The 17775-nt window shown below is 41.5% G+C and overlaps 1 protein-coding gene across 1 annotated transcript; it reads right to left on the reverse strand.

Moving 5' to 3' along the window:
* Nucleotides 1-1189: 1189 nt before the first annotated feature.
* On the reverse strand, nucleotides 1190-17710 carry eif2a (eukaryotic translation initiation factor 2A). The gene is made up of 17 exons (XM_079514161.1): nucleotides 17624-17710; nucleotides 17171-17240; nucleotides 16187-16258; nucleotides 14924-15042; nucleotides 11866-11965; nucleotides 10651-10733; nucleotides 8976-9049; nucleotides 8677-8821; nucleotides 8449-8565; nucleotides 8064-8220; nucleotides 7885-7969; nucleotides 6549-6695; nucleotides 5552-5737; nucleotides 5061-5165; nucleotides 4245-4367; nucleotides 3328-3393; nucleotides 1190-2728 (listed from the first exon to the last, which is right to left on the reverse strand). Exons 1-17 carry the CDS (start codon nucleotides 17649-17651, stop codon nucleotides 2663-2665), a joined length of 1743 nt encoding a protein of 580 aa, XP_079370287.1. The 5' UTR covers nucleotides 17652-17710; the 3' UTR covers nucleotides 1190-2662.
* Nucleotides 17711-17775: the final 65 nt, after the last annotated feature.

A 17775-nucleotide genomic window follows, 5' to 3' on the forward strand; every position in this document is an offset into this window, starting at 1 on the left:
GTGAGTGTGAGTGTGAGTGTGAGTGTGTGTGTGTGTGTGTGTGTGTGTGTGTGTGTGTGTGTGTGTGTGTGTGTGTGTGTGTGTGCACGCGCGCGCGTGCATGTGTGCGTGAGAGCTGTGGGCGGCCTCAAACCACGAGTGGTGGACGTGACAAAGCCAATGTTGACAAGTTGTTGCTGTCAAGCTGAAGAAGAATGAGAAAGAGCCCTTCTCCTCCTTCACACCTGGCCGTCTGCCCGGCTCATCACAGCTACTCCATCCAGCTCTACTCAGGAGGAGGGAATGACTGGTTGCATAATTTCATTCACATTTCACACACTGATCAATCTGTTGCTAACGAGTCTGACTGCCGGAGTCTACTGGAGGTCATTATGTGGCTAAAATCCATTAGTGTTTTAGTCAATAAAATCACTAATGGATGATCAAGATGTACATCTATTTTGTTTCAGAGGAGTAGTTAAGTATAATATCAGATTATCTAATCTATCTATCTATCCATCCATCCATCCGTCTGTCAGTCAGTCTGCCTGTTTGTCTATCTCCAAACCTGATGATATTGCATCATTGGCAAAACACTAATATTTTAATGTTTGAGTGATTTTTGTGGGAACAAAAAGAAAGAAATGACATTGTGGCTTGAAAAATGTATTTCTATTGTGATACAGATAAATAGGAACACTATTAAATACTAAATGTGAATTATTAACATGGAAAATCGTCCCCAGATAATCATAAGTTTAACCACAAACTGTACAACTGCAGTCTAATGTCTACACACAACACAACTCATTTGTAATTTGACGTTCATATCTGGAGTGATGCAATGCTGCCCTCTTGTGGACAAAGTAACAATTCAAAGTTATAATGAGCCACATGAGAATTTGGGCGTCTCTTTATTTTAGAGTCTAGACTGTAGACACTTACCTACCTACTACTTACTTACATAACAGTACACCTAAAGAATGGCTGTGATATTACATACATTTCAGGTATCCTGATCGTAGTTGCGGTGTTGGGTGAAATCAACCTTGGGGTCAGCTAACTGGATGTTCTTACCGGGGCGGTACACATAATCATGAAATGTAGTTCTATTGAATTCACTTTGTTTTCATGTCTTTGTAAATCAAGTAAGTATACAATTCTGTTTTAATAGCCTTATACTCCAAATAAAACCAACGCAAACCAAACGCCTGGATATAAAACATTTATTGCATGTTTTATTCAACCATTCAGCATTCAACAAAGGCAATTCGCCTTAAAAAAACAAAACAATAACAAATGGATGAAGAAGTGCTTAACTTTTTGCTGTACTGTTTAAGAATAACATCAGTACTGCAGTGAAGAGCCTGAAACAGGTCTGGATTCAGTTCTCTTCTGGATTTTCTTCTCAATGTAAATACTGACAACCAACCCATGTGGCTACAAACCAAATTCACGTTTGGCTTCGTATTCAGCTGTTTGAAAGCTTTGGGATTGTGTGTAATTTACAAACCCTATATTTGACACAGCCTCACTTTGCTTCATTATCTGTACATAACATTGCATAGCAATAATGCTCTTATGTTAATTGACCAATCATTGCTGTTGAGTAGACTAGAAAACTTGTATGTCCATATTTCATCTATCTACGTCCCTCCCCCCCATATTTGTTCATATGACAGTGTCAAAGAAAATAGCACATCTACAAACTCAATGCGTTGCATGACGGCATTTTTGCCCAAGAGCTAAGCTGAAAATGGTTCAATCGGTCTGTGGTTCTTATATAGAACCAATTAACAATATAAACAAGAGCTTGCGACTAAATAACTAGGATCAATTGGAATACAGTTCCCCCGCCCCATTTCCTGTTTTGGACATACAAGATTTCTACCCCACAGTGAAGAAATTAAGTTTTAGAAATTTAGAACCAGTAGCAGTAGAACCCTCTGGCATCCAAGGGAACCTTGGTTTACGGTTTGTTTCATGTGTTTTTTAACTTCAGCAATACATTTAATGGCAACGCTAGTTACAGCTGAGGATCTCCAGAGTGGCCAATATTTATGGTAGATCCGTTCATGAACCCTTGAGGTCAATTTATGGTTTGCGCAAATGTCTTTGACGTTGAAATGTATGAAATTGACGTCAAAACCATGGAGGAACTTCTCAGAGGGTGTACCTCTTGAAAGGTACATTCTCTTCCTTGTTTAAAATGTGTAGTGATGTCCATGAATCGCAGACAATATGAACGCTCAAAACATTGTAAGAGATGTAGTGTAATCATGCGCCATTTGACAGTTGTCGCTTAAAACATAAATTGACCTTTAAAGAGATATGTATGCAAAAAAAAAAAAGAAGTCCTATGTTCCACATGGATCTAAACCATCACCTATCAAGAGTATCATCCTGACTCCCAACCTGGGGCTCTGGACCCCCACAGGGGCCCTCTAGAGTGCGGACAGGAGCCTCTAAATGATTGGAACCATTGAGCACCAATAGGAGCAAGGCACCAACACTTCATGGGTTGGGGGTTCTAATTCCCGTGTAGCTGGTGATGTGAGCGTCTTGCTCTAGCCATGAAGCCCCCACGGGGGAATAGAACCCACAACCTTGGCGGTGTTGGTGCAGGTAAGGGTTCAAAAGCAGCGTTCTGTTGATGCAAAGGAGCAGAGGAGGAGACGTACTCCTACTCTCCCAACTCCAGCTCCTCCAGCTCCTTCAACAGCTGCTCCTCTTTCTGCATCTTCTCCAGCTGGGGAGGAGAAACACACAAATAAATACATTCTCACAACTAACTTTTTGTGCGATTTGTGAAATGAATTGCATTTTTAATTAATAATGAATTGCATTTTTATAGCGCTTTTCCAAGTGCTCAAAGCGCTTTACAATGGTTCATTCATTCATACATTGGGAGGTGAAGCGGCGAACAGTCGACGTCAGCGTCCTCACTTCCCACATTCACACACCAATGGTGGCAAGCTCACACCGACCGACTCATTGGAGGCAATGTAGGGTTCAGTGTCTTGCCCAAGGACACTTCGACATGTGGACTGGAGGAGCCGGGATTCGAACCGCCGACCCAGGGATCATTGGACGACCTGCTCTACCTCCTGAGCCACAACCGTCCGAAACGATCTCTATGAGCTTACAACACTGCGACGTGTTGTAAGCTTGTAGATAGCTTATTTGCAGTGATGACATGGTTCCATAGATAGAACACATGCTGGCTACTATGGAATCCAAATGACTGAAATCAGTTGACTGAGAAGTTTAATCCGTAAACCCATTGGACATGAGAGGAAACTGACCCCCAGAACATTCAGGTCTTTTTTCACACAAGCACACACTGACCTGGTTTTTCTGCAGGGTTTTACCAGAGGCCTGCAACTCCTTCAACTCCTCAATGGCTCTCAGCTTCTGCAAGTCAGAAAACAGAAGACATGTAGGGCTTGGCAATTGATAGAATTGTCCATTCAATTCCGATTTTGGCTTTGAATATCATAGTGGACATTAAGCTATTATTGTGGCGCAGCTGGATTCCATATCACTCTCGTGATGTTTTGTATTATAAATCCAGTGCAGCCCTTACCTTTACAGCAGGGTGCGTTCTCACCCTTCACTACAAACCTAAACTCACTCGCTCCTGTTCTGACATACTGTAGGTGTAAGCCTTACACCTACAGTATGTCAGAACAGGAGCGAGTGAGAATTTTCTTGCGCATGACGCTGTATGCCTTACACTGTAAGGCATACAGCGTCATGCGCAAGAAAATGTGGAAAACATGAACAAAAAGTCCATTTGTTTCCATCTAACCTGACATGCTGCAGGGACACGAGAAAGAAAACGTGATAGAAAAGGGCATTTGTGCCCTTCGCGCGCATCGAGATTTAACATTACAAAGATTGATGGACACCCCCCCCCCCCCCCCCTTTCCTTTTATTTACTTTATTATTTTTATTCTATTTTATTTTATTTCTTGTCTGTTGAATTACTTGATCAAGATGTTGTCTTTCATGTTTACATTTCCTCATTATTATTGTTGTTAGTATTATTTATGATTATTATTTTTCAAATGTGTTATGTATGTTGCTGCTGTCTCCTTGGGGAGACAATTTTCTGTATTGAAGAACTGAATGATGATATATGATGCATATGTATAAAATGTATTGTCTACCCCAGCAATGACAATAAAAAACAATAAGTTGAAAAAAAGAAAAGGGCATTTGTTTCTGTCCAACCACCTGGTACAGTCTTCATTACTGCTCACCTTCTTTACGCTCTTAATCTTCTTGTCTGTCTCCGGGTCACCAGACGTGGGTGCTGCTGATTGGCTGTTTGTGGCGGCAGGGGTGGAGTCAGACGGAGGCTCTGGGGCTTCCAGCTTTGCATCCTAAAACATTAAACATAATTTTAAAACTATGCCTACTGTGAAACATCATTTCTTTAGCGCATATACCCAGAATTTATTGACAGAAATTGTGTTTGTTCACACTTGAAGACCTGTCTAGTGTGTCGCCAAGTTATTCCTGTCTCAGTTCAGGGTTCCCACACATTTTTACCAATGAATTTCCAAAACTTTTCTAGAATATTTAACCCAATTTGGGCCTATATAACAATCATTCAGCACAATAATGAGTCTCTTACCCCTATGTGCAATGCCCAAAGACAGGCAATGTAGCAATAATAAAGCATAGAATAATAGAATAGATATAATTCCATTCCAAATTTTGTGCAAAATGTTTTGCTACACCTATTCTAGGGCATAGGATCACGCTGCAGCACGTTGTGAGCTTGTAGATCTGTTATTTTTGTCATGTTCAGTACACATTAGGCTGCAATCACGCTTCCCATTTGGCAAATATTGACTTATGTTACATATTTTGTGTAATGTTTTTTTATTATCAAAATCAATATCTAAAAAACAATGTATAACAATTTTTCCAGGGCCCTTGATAAATTCTAAACCTTTTCCAGGACTGGAAAAAGTTTTTTTCTAATTTCAAAATATTTTATGTCGGTGGGAACCCTGTCAGTTGTGTGTATAGACTATGTCTTGTGTGTATACTGTATAATTGAGTGTGACCTGTCGAGCAGCTTTCCTGGCCTCTCGTTTCTTCTGGTTCTTCAGAGCAGCTTTGGAAGCCGGAGCCGCTCCACCACGCATGTTCTGAGGGGGCTCCTCCTCATGCTGAGACACACACACACACGCACACGTCAGTTATTTGCCACACAAATGTTGTTTGAGGGTGTAGGATACTGGACAAACATTGTGGGCCATATCTTGCGCCACCCCTTACCCTAAACGTATTTTCCATTTTTTAATATTTTGAAAAACCTTTTAAAATAGTTCAACTAGCCGATCTACATCGACACGTTGTGAGCTCGTAGATCAGCTATTTTAACTATTTTAAAAGGGTTTTCAAAATAGTGCAAATAGGTTTAGGGATAAGGCGTAAGATATATAGCCCAAAGTGTATAGGATGTGATCAGGCCATGTTGTGGGAAAGGGCACACGTGTGCGGTGTTATAGACCAACCAACACAACACAGCCTATCCGATTATGCTCCTCCTCACCAGTTTGGAGCTGGCTGTGATTGGTTGGTTGCGTAGCGCTGGTGGCCTGTAGGCCTGTGCTGTCTTGGCCTCCGTGCTGCCCAGGTCACTGGGGGCGGCTTGGTACTTGACCGGCCGCTCAGGGAACACGTTTTCTGGGAAGGACTGCCACAGGACCTGCCACAACTCCGCACCTTGTGGGGTTTCCTGGAAACGCCACAAAACATCCTATTACACAGAATCCTTCAACTGATCTACAAATGAACATGAAACCTTGGGCACAAAGAGTTAAAACACTGCTCAACACCCTCCGCTCCATTGTTCAAGGGGAAATTGACATACATTGGGGAGAAAACTAAAATGTTGTTGCATACATTTAAAGGTATTATTATTCAACATATTACCGATTCCATGGCACCTTTGCCCCCGGCACTGTGGGGCCAGTGCCGGGGTCCCTTTCTCTAGCGTTAGAATGGCTAATATGCTAACCGTGAGGTTGCGCTAATATTTTATTGAGCTCCTAACATCGTCCCACCACCAATCTGAGCCTCAATTCCAAGAAAACGCTGCTAAGATTGTGCGTGTAATCTATGTGCACAGAGTTTTGGGGTTTCAATGACGTCACAACGTTGCCTAGCGACGGGGGAAGCGACCATTCTGGATTAATATTCTTTTAACATTTTTCGTGTTCTCATGTTGGCACTGGAGGGTTTAATACCTAAACATGAGATTTCTCGAGTTTGGCATAGATTGTGTTAAATGTTCAGTTTTTGAGCGGTGCCTCCGCTCCATTACGGAGCTATGTGTGTCCCTATGTATGTATGTGTATGCTTCCCCGTACGGCGTACGCGTCCCAGCACGGAAAGCTGCACCACGATAACTCCGTCATTTCTCGACTTCCCGGACGCGGGAAGGCTCGCCGGAACCAGGCCATGTTGCGGGGAACCCCCGGAGACCCCCACACGATACAGTTGCACTGCTCACTTCACACAGGTGTATGTTTTAGTGTTATCATTACCTGCTGGTAGAGAACAGAGCCGGTGTAGTGCCAGATCTTGTAACCATTAGACACGCGTAACCGTGGAGCGCAGGTTGCCGTGACAACGTGCTCGCCGTCTGGACACCAGGAGAAGAAGGTACAGTCTGGAGCCTGGGTCTTACAAACCTGCGTACAGCAATACATACATGACATTACTGCACATGTTAATACATACAGACAGTACAATGAAACCAGACTTGTATATACAGTACATTAATATGTACATGTATATGCATACATCCATAATACTGCATACATAAATACATACAGTAGTACATGATATATTACTGCATCACTTTTTCGACCGGGACACCCCCCCCTCATCTAGAGTGAGTGGCAAAACATTCAGTAGTTTGGAGCATTGGAAGCGCTCATTGTAAATCACTCAACGGCCCTGCGTGCCACCTCGTTTCTAAATTGCACATAATGCAGGAGGCAGCAGGACGTTTCGATATTTAAAACGAGTGCTTCCAAACTCTTGACACTTAATACTTAATAATCACATGCACTGAATTTCTTGACAGAAAGTAGTTCATATGTCTATGGTGGATATTTATTAAACAAAAACTTTCCGTACAGCTGCAATGTTGGTGAATTTAACGTTGTTTAATACAATCAGAAAGGACTTTTGTGTTTGGATGTATATGGGCTGTCAAGACAGAAAGTTGAGTTAACACTTTAATTGCCCGGAACTATTTAATCCATTACATTCATGCGCCCAGTCGATTTATAAACACGGACGCCTTTTCCGGACGGACAGGCCGGAAGTTCATGATGTTGTGTAGCAGCTAACAATAGCCACAGCACTTTAGAATCGATCGACAACAACGGGAAACAAGAATAAATCTATCGAGACTAGCGACTGGACCGCGGAGCGCCGTCTAACACAGGATATTTTTTCAGAAAAAGACGGGATGATTTAGATCACGATTTATGAACGTTTTAAGATTTTCGTTTTCATCAGCTAAACAGAGGAGGGAGTTTTTTGATGACGTCTCAGTCTTGCGCGTCACCGAGGAGAGCCCAGCAGGCGCGCCTGGGCTATACAGCCAGGCGATCTGTTCTCGTATCAATAAACTTCGTCTTTAGGACAATACTTCGTCCTGAGCGTCAGGCGTTACTAATAGAAAGGACCAAGAACTTCGTCCTGGGCGATTAATCTGTTTTAACATCCGGGTACGGTGAAGTCACGCGCAGAGTCTCTATGTATAAATGCATACAGTACATATTACTGCAGTGCAAACATACATGACTATAGAAACCTGCATACATCAATACATACATGATATTAGACAGGTTGTCTGTACTTTGTCACCTGTTTGTATTTCTTGATGTCCCAAACCTCCATCTGTCCTCTCAAGTTCCCAAACCCAGCTAACACCAAGATATGACCCTGAGGACTGGACAGAATCAACAACACCTTCAATAGTAAGAATTAGAATGAAGAAGACAAAACAAAAGAAGAAGACAGGAGCCAGTGTTTAATTTCCTCACCTGTAGTAGGCAGCGTTTCTGGATCCGGTGCCGAAGTCAAACACAGGATCACATTTGAGGTTATAGACGGTGGCCTTGGCAGGCATGAAACCATAAACCACACAGAACTCTGAAGAGTTTGGATGCCACACCACGTCATATATAGGACCGTTCTTAGCTGGAAGATGGAGAGACACATTTTTTTCTCATGCGATTATCTCCACTCTATCATTCCTCTTTTTGGTCACGTAACAAAAAGGAATGGCACGGCCGTTTGACTCGCTAACACCGAGCGAACGGCACATACATATTCTGTGACTACATGAAATGTAAGGACAAACTAAACTAAATAAGCATTTACTCTTGGCAGTGAAAGCGGTTAAAGTGCAGCAGTGTGTGTACTAACGTAGTTGGACCACAGCACTCTCTCCATTGACAGCCACATAGTGCAGACCCTGCTCTCCGTAGTATGACGCTCCAGTCTTATCAACCTCGGTGCTCGTTGACACCAACACTGCTGATGCTGCAACACAAATACAAATTGTATAGCAGTGAAACTATTCCTTGTACTGGAGTTCTAGGTTTGTGCCGGAACAATCATGTGTGTATAGTGATTAATCTTTGAAACACGAACCTTTTTTATTCCACAGCATGGACACTCTGTCTCCTTTGAAGAAGCTCTTGTTGGCCAGGGCTGCAGACGGACCTCCAAAATTGGGGTACTGATAGAGACGCACGAAGGACGGGGACCCCTTCACACCTGGAACATACACCGCCACCTACAGGACGCAACACCACATTACATCACTTCACACGGTTACAATAAGGGCTGTCACGAGTCCATGACTAATTGTCATGCAAATAATTGCTACTAGCCAAGAGATTATGACGTAATAATTGTGACAGGCCTAGTTACAATGTATGTTGTCCTACCTTACTGGGATGTCCTCCTGGTGACAGAACAAAGTCTGACACCTTCTGCATGTGAAGCTTGTTGGCGATGGTGTCTGAGAACACAGGTAGTAACAGCTACCGTTACAATACTAGTACAATGGGATATAAAGCTGGTCTTTTAATTAAATGGATCATCAAAATTTAGGCATTTAGCAGAAACTTTTAAATTATATGTAAATAATCACATAAATAGAATGTAGAGAGGAACAGTATAGTGACATACTGTATATAGTGGATATAGTGGCCCTCATTTATCAATGGAATGGAATGTACAAACCAGCTTATTTTTATTTTTTTAGAAGTGGGATTTATCAAGCAATCTTATACAAAATCCTAGCATACATTTAGTCTGAGCTTTGATTAATCTCACGGCTGAAACCGACAGTCATTTAAATAACACCCTTAATGCTGCTCGCATGTCTACGATAGAACAAACAGGTGCAGTCTGTTCAAGTCAGAATGTCACACTAGTGGAATGATACATTCAGACAATTGTGGTGATCTTGCCGTACGACCATTATTTGTCTACTACACCACTTCGATAAATGAACAATGAAGATTTGTTTAAACCATGTTCCATCTAAATAACATTATGTGCATTGTAATTAAATGCCACCAGGTAAACAGTAGGATAGGGTCCGTCTATGCTTTCTATGGCATAGAGCGTCGCAGTCCCGCCCTCTACCATGGCCCAGGAAATGATTCTCCATTCATTTTCCTCATAGACATTTCAAAAAGTATTTATTTAAAGACGGTTACGCCGCGGACAAAGCCAACTCGAGTCGTGACAACTCATGACAACAAACACAATATTTTGGACCAAACAAATAATTACAAAGAAGAAAAACAACAAAAAGAGTGTTGTAACCTGCCGTTTTCTTCTTCTTTCTAATTATTTGTTCCGTACAAAATATTGTTTGTTGTCATGAGTTGTCACGACTCAAGATGCTCTATAGGCAGCTCCCGGCAGGATCCGCCGGGAGAATCTAGACGCAGCTGCGCGACATGAGACTAATTAATTAGAGCGACAGAGAGAGAGAGGAGTGTGTGTGTGTACGGGTGTGCGTGTATGCGTCAATTTAACAAAGGTGCAGACGATCAGAAATCAGCAGAGAGTGATCGACGTTTGCGCTACTGTATGCCGTATTGAAGTGGACTCGGTCCCAGACTTTTTTTTCTCTCCCTGGAAATAAAAACGTCTGGGTTTCCGAGGCTAGGTAAAGAGTGACTCAAGCATCAGTCTTGTTTAAATAATATGCTATCTAAATCACAATCTTAACTCTATCTACCCTACATCACATTCTTAACATTAGTGGTCGGGAACAACAGAACTAAAGATATGAGAACGAGTGACTAAGATATGTCGGCATAGTAGTGACATCAATATAAAGAGAAGGTGGCAAGAAGGGTTACAGGAGGACACAGCACTTTTCAGAGCTTTACATACCTAATACGTATATTAGTTAGGCTAAGGGCCGAGCAGATTTTGGTGCTCAGACTGGGAAGAGACACAGCAACTTGTTTCATTCATACATAATGTACGGTTATTTTATTTCCAGTATATAATAGTATTTGATATAGTTCTATAGTCTTTTCTATGACTCTATAGTCCTGTAATAGGCATATATCAATACAACACCAGGTTGTCTCTTACTGAAGTCGTTGTTCTCATAGAAGTGTAGTTCATTGTTGACGCTCCGCACAGCAATCTTCTCGTCATCTGACCAACTGGGACACCTGAGAAAATAACACACCATACAATAACACACCGTACAATAACATAACATAACATAACAGATCATAAAATAACACTCTTCTTAAAAACAACATACAGTGAGACACCATACAGTAATAACACACATAAAATAACACCACCATTATGATAACATCCCAGTATTAAAACAACATACAATAGCACATCATAAGGTCTCTGTCGGGTGGAAACCTCATATGTCCAAAACAGTTACTTTTCAGGATTCAAATTCAAAAATAGCTAAATTGACTAGCAGTTGCAAGCTTGTGGATCTACGACTACAACTTTTTTTTGTGGCTTTCGCCTTTATTTTATTTTAATTTTTTTATGGAGGCTGACAGGAAATGGGGGGAGATGGGGGGTAACATGCAGTAAAAGCCGTCGGGATCGGGAGTCGAACCCGCGGCACACTGCCAGACTGGATTACCAGCCACGGTGCCTGGACCGCTGAGCCACAGCTCAGGCCTTTTGCAACTTTTGATGCATTTGTGACGCTGTTGTATGATCAAGTAGGGTGTTAATTTAGAAAAACAAACACAATATGGAGATAAGAGTATTTTCTCTTTCTTTTTTATCTCCGCTATTTGAACATCTTCAGCTTCAGAAAGGCTTTCCGAACTACAGTTCTGACAGAGAGTCAGATTATGCTGACTGTGCCCAATTCCAATTACAGGTCCAGAGGTGACGTGCCTTTTCAGTGGCCGGCCCCAAACTCTGGAACTGTCTGCCCCTACATATCAAGTCTGCCTGCTCCCTAGAGGCCTGTAAGTCTTTACTTAAAACCCCTCTCTTCTCCCTGGCTTTCAATGTTTGACCTAATTAACCTGTGTACTATTTGTGTTGCTTGGATTTTGTTTTACTATGCTACTTGTGTTATTGTATGTTTGCCTCATGATCGTGTACAGCACTTTGGTTGACCTTCTGGTCTTTGTAAATGTGCTCTAGAAATAAAGTTTGATTTGATTATGCTCTGGCCCATCATCTAATCATGACTTACAAATAAACTGGCCCACAGTCAAATTTACTTGCCCACCCCTACTAATACTATAGTATACACACCATACAAAAAACACATGCCACAACACAAGTGACCGTCAACAATAGCAGTGTTCTCACCATAAATCAACCTTCTTCTGATAAAGAGCCTTCAGGTTGCTGCCTGTCTCTAGGTCCCACAGCTGAAGGTTAGGGTCCCCCTGCACGCTCTCCTGGCTCTCTGACACACACACACACGCGCACACGCGCACGCGCACGCGCACGCACACGCACACGCACACGCACACGCACACACACACACACACACACACACAAATGATCAAAAACAGTAGACACTGTCTACTGTCTACTACACTGTGTGTTTTTGATCATTGACCAGTAGGTCAATGACCAGAAGAGAAACCACAAACTAGTAGTGTGTGTCGGTAACCGGAACACTCACCCCTTGTATTTGTTTTAAGGTTAGGAACAGTGGTGTCATGGTCGTAGAACGCAGTACCCCGCCGTGTACCAAAATAATTGTGACGTGCACGCGCAGCTACGGAACGAAACGGTGCACACGCATGCACACTAGAGAAAGAATAAGGTTTGGTTTAGGAAAATCCTCTAGGGGAACGGTATTTTAATGACGTCACATACACACGCACCTACATAATGTATGTGATTAATATTAATTTTACTTAGGTTTATAGGTGTATAAATAGTAGTAAGAAACATGTTTGTATAAGAATTGACTATTCTTTGTAAATCTTCTCTAGGAATGCCTTGAATTATACTAAAAGATTGTTTAAAATGCTGTGTTGCTTACCGTGTATGTGAGGTGTGACGATATATTTGCACACCTGTTATAGTCCGGGAACCGAAGGGTGATTTTTGGCTGAACGTGGTTTCTTCAGATAAAGTTTTTTTGTCAACTGATTCTTGTAGCTTGGGGTCACCTCTTAATAATTCAAGAGGGTGCCCAGTGATATCCCTTGGGCATTTTTTGTTATTAGCCCCTTAATGCCCGAAACACAAAAGAATCCACCCAAAATAAGAGTTTTTTGGTATTTCATGCATCAACTTTGAATTCTACAGTGTTTATGAATGTGGATATGCAATCCGCATTGTATAAATGTATAAAATGTATGATTAATGCATTATTTATTAATGCATATTATTAACCCCTTCATGCCTGGAAACCCCAACATGCCATAAAATATATCTTTTGAGAATGAGATTGTATGCAAATGTATCAAATCTGCTTTCTACCATCTGTATTAGTGAAACTGTAGCATATTTCTTTTCAGGTTGAAGATGGTGGCAACAACAGCCAAATCCAATTCAAATGATACACTCCAAAGTGTATGACCTAAATTATATCTATTCAATGGTCATCGTACTCCTGTCTAGTGACTGTGATGTTCATGTGGAGGACGCCCTTGCCTATGAGCTGGCACCAGTCTTAACTGCCATGTTCACAGAGGATGGAATGCAAATGTATATACCTTTATTGAAAGGATAAGCCCCTTGAGATGCATCAAGGGGCTCTCATTAGAAGCATGGGGGTCTCTCATTAGAAGCATGAGCACGGTGTTAGAAGATGAGTGAAAATCGATTCTTTAAATACATTGCAAAGAAGTGATTGATCTAATTCAGAAAGCCACGTCCACATTGAAGACGTCACTTCGGGAGGAATGCTGCTGATGCTGATGTCACTGTCATTGATGTATCAGACCTTTGGACCATCCAGCTGATGTCAACCACATACCTGTCTGACAGTGATGTCTACCTAATCTTCGAGATATAGGTCTACTGTGAAGTCTGTGATTACATCATGGTCATGATCAGGTCAGTCAGCAGAGATGCCAGGGAGACGGGGGTCAGCTAGAAATACCATGTCCTATCATGATATATCTCCTCCAATCACTGTAGCTACAAACAGCCGCCTTTTGAGGTCTGATTTCCACACTCCTCATCTTGTGCTATAGGCATTCCAGCAAGTGCCATCTGGACCTTCAGGTCCTGTTCAGTTAAGGAAACTATGGAGGAAACTAGAATACTAGTCTGGGAGAAAATAATGGGAAAGGTCATGCATGTACTTAAAACCAGCTGCACTACCATCAACAGATTAATTGAGAATGTATAGATCCCCCACTTTTAAACATCTTTGTGGCAAAATGTTGATGGGCATCTTACACCAGCATGAGACGAGAGTAGTTTGGATGGAAAAAGACAGATCTATCAGGCCACTGAGCCCTACCAATCTACCTAAAGACCTGCAGTAATAAGTGTAATAAAGTAATAAGTGTAATAAAGTAATAAGTGATCGAGTTAATTCATAGGAAAGGAGGTGTGGTGGACATGACCACTTCCAAATAAGCATTTATTTTGGAATGCAAATTTGTTGCTTTTGCATTAATTATTGTAGGCCTATTTTATGGGCTTTTGCTGTGTTAAGCATGATGGGGTTAATATCTAAAAATGCCCTATTCTGAAATCAAATATATTGTACATATCCACATTCAAGCTAATTTGATGCATTTAAACAATATATTTTATGGGATTTGGGGGTTTGAGGCATGAAGGGGTTAATATGCATTAATTAATAATGCATTCATCATAAATCTACTACATTGTGCCTATCCACATCCACAAACACATGTAGAAAGCAAATTTGATGTATTTAGACCAAGTAATTCGCATGAAATACCATACAACTTTATATTCAGGGATTTGTTAGTATTTCAGGCATTAAGGGGTTAATAACTAAATTTGCCCAAGGGACATCACTGGGCACCCTCTTGAATTCGTGAGAGGTGACCCCAAGCTACAAGAATCAGTTGAGAAATAAACTTTATCTGACGAAACCACGTTCAGCCCCACGGCTCCCGGACTATTATGAAAAGTAGCCATTTGGGGTTCCCATTTACTTGAATCGAGGGGGGATACACATTTGCGTGCACATCCGTAACATACCTGCGCATGGCTGCATGCGAGTGAAAAAGTACTACTGGAACGCTGTGTTGTCCTGCGTAGCGACCAAAACACCACTGGTCATGTTTAGGGATAAGGTTAGATTTAGGCATAGTTTTACTCAGGTTACGATTTGGAATACCTGGTGGCGACTGTTCCGAGGCCACTGGATTTGACCCGGGACGAGCGTTCTTGTATTCAGTGTCTACTGGTATATACTTACTGGTGTAGGGTTGCCAGGTAGCCAGGATGGCATTGAGGGGGGAGAACTCCAGTTGGGATGTTTTAGGCAGGTCAAAGGTCGAAACCACTGACCCATCAGACACCTTCACCACGTTTACCCTGGCAACACAGACATAAAACAGTTTATTGTCGTTTATGCGGTCTTGACAAGGTGTCATTTGGAAAAGGAGGTTGATGGATCTGTAGATCTGCTACTTTGGTATTTTTTGTGGACATGTGTCAAGTGTTCATATTTTGTCATCTTGCCCTTTGACCATCAGTTTTATCATCAGCCTACGGCCTGCTTACTCTGGGTTGCCAGACGCCAAGTTAAAATTCACTGTCTATCTCCAGTCAAAAGTTAGCTGGCATATTGAGAGGTCTATTTGGATAAACACTACATGCATTTGACCTTGGTGCCCAGTGAGAAAGTAGATAGGAGTATTTCTCTCTGTCTCTGCTAGCAGGGAAAGAATGTTATCTTCAGGGTGCCATGGCAACGCCAGCGTCCACGCTTTCCCGGTCTATGGCCATCAAGGACGGAATTAAGGAAGCTGTCCCAATATCAGTCCCATCATCTATGTGCTGGTCCAATCAGCGTTCGACACCTAGTGCCAGCGTGGCATTGTGGAAATTAACTGTGTATTGAGCCAATGAAAGTGTATCAACAATTGTAATTCTACAGTATTAATGCCTTTGTAATGAATTGTTCGTCAGAGACTACCCTGTGCCCTTTTGGTGGTACAGGGGAGAGTAATTTGGCTGTATGCGGATCTGTTCTGTCTCTCTGATCTGAAAATGAATTAACTAAACCATAATTGCTCGGACTGGACAATCCTTCTTCCTGGTGGTTTCATCTTTTTATTGGGTACAAGGTACTTTCTGCTTAAAGTAATCCTGTTAAAGCTATGGTTAACTTGGTCATAGGCTCTCTGCCTAGTTGTGGTGCTGAGTATTTCTCAGTACTTTTGAGTACTTCCTTAAGAGTATTCTTATAGTGTAGCTCAGTAATTCAGTATAATACAGTCCTTTATATCTTTGGTCCCTTTTGCATTTTATATGCAACAAATGGGTTTTATCTTAATTATAAATCCATCAGAGGTTCTAAGTGATATTGTCTTATGTGTTGCATAGCTCTACTGTGTTCTGATAATAATCATCTCTGAACGTATAACCATACTGGATAAAAGAAAAGGAACATAATAATGAGTTAAATAAATGAAATGACGTGGCTAAAACCAGACAGAGGTTGTAGGTCAGTTACTTGTCTCCGTTGCACCATCCAAACAAGGAGCCGTCTTTACTGAAGGTCACATGTCTGCTCTTTCTGTCGTCCCTGGAAACAACACAATCACACCCGTGTGAAGTGAGGGGCGCTCTTATCATCATGGCGTAACATGGTGATTTGCTCAAACACATATGACGTATATTCTGTTATCATTGTCATTTGCCATTGTCAATGGCAAATGTGACACGAGTTATGACAAAAAAGCTGTATATAGGAGCGCCCCTCAACAATACACCATTACACACAAACATACCATGATGACTAATAAAAGAAATACAAATACATATATATTCTACGATATCTATCGATCTGTGTACCACCCATCCATCCACATTCATGCAAGCAGTTTGTGATGCATTTGATTATATGATAGATAGATAGATGCCGTGCTGCGAGCTTGTACATTTGCTATTTTTGATAAACAAATATTGAAAAAAATATTTTGAATTTTTAACACAAATCTTCTGTTATTGGGGGTCCGTGGAACAAAGCCTTTTCAGATGGGGGTCCGTGGCCAAATGTACATCAATTATCAATTGACATTACAAGGTTTGAGAACTATATAGACTATAGAGAACATAACATGTAGTTATGTTATTAAGTCTAGTGCACTTGACAGCATATCCTGCATTACTTGAATCCTGTATTATTTGAAAGCAATGCTGCACGAGTTACTTTAGTTACAAATCCATATCGGCCTTAAAAAAACGCAGCTAAATTATATAGATGCACTTTACACCTTTGTACTTTCCTTGTGTATGTATGTTTTTTCCTAATGTAAGGTACTGTTTGCTTGTACTGTTGCTTATGTGGGGACTGCGGATGAAAATTAGCATTTTTGCTAAATCCGGTGTATTTACATTGCATTTATGTAATGTCCATATGCATTGTCCCGTCTAAATAAACAAATAAAGTAAATAAGACGACAACATGGTCAACACATGGTTCTGTTTATCAAACCTCTGGAAGGTGGGACACTCCTCACAGAGTGGTGGTCCGCAGAGCAATGAGGTCCCATTTGAACCACGCACTGTTGACAGACAGAAACACACACACACACACACACACACACACACACACACACACACACACACACACACACACACACACACACACACACACAGAGAGAGAGCGAGACCCAATAAAAGACAGTAATAATAATTGAATGACTTAAAATCGTATGGTTTCTACTTGAACTGAATTATTAATATATTTCAAACCACGTTGACGGGTGAGTTCAGTTAGTTGGCATATGTACATGATGAAGACATTCACCAGGCACCAGCATAACACCAATTTTGAAACATTTTAATAACGTGATTCCTGCACTACAATCGCATTGTGAACGGGGTAAATTACTATGCGACATGAGTGTGATAAAATGTGCTTCTTGGTAGAATTAAAATGCAGCACCTGCAAGAAGGGGAATGGGAGGCGCCATCTTGGATGTTCCCGGAAGCAGAAGGCCGGCAGAGCGGATGTGACGGGAAAAGGGGCGGGGCGGGCGTGTTCTTCAATGCCACATCAGCACATAGTAGTATTTTAAATGTTGTTATTCTGCACAT

Source organism: Electrona antarctica (assembly GCF_951216825.1).
Source record: "Electrona antarctica genome assembly, chromosome: 11".
Taxonomy (NCBI): Eukaryota; Metazoa; Chordata; class Actinopteri; order Myctophiformes; family Myctophidae; genus Electrona; species Electrona antarctica.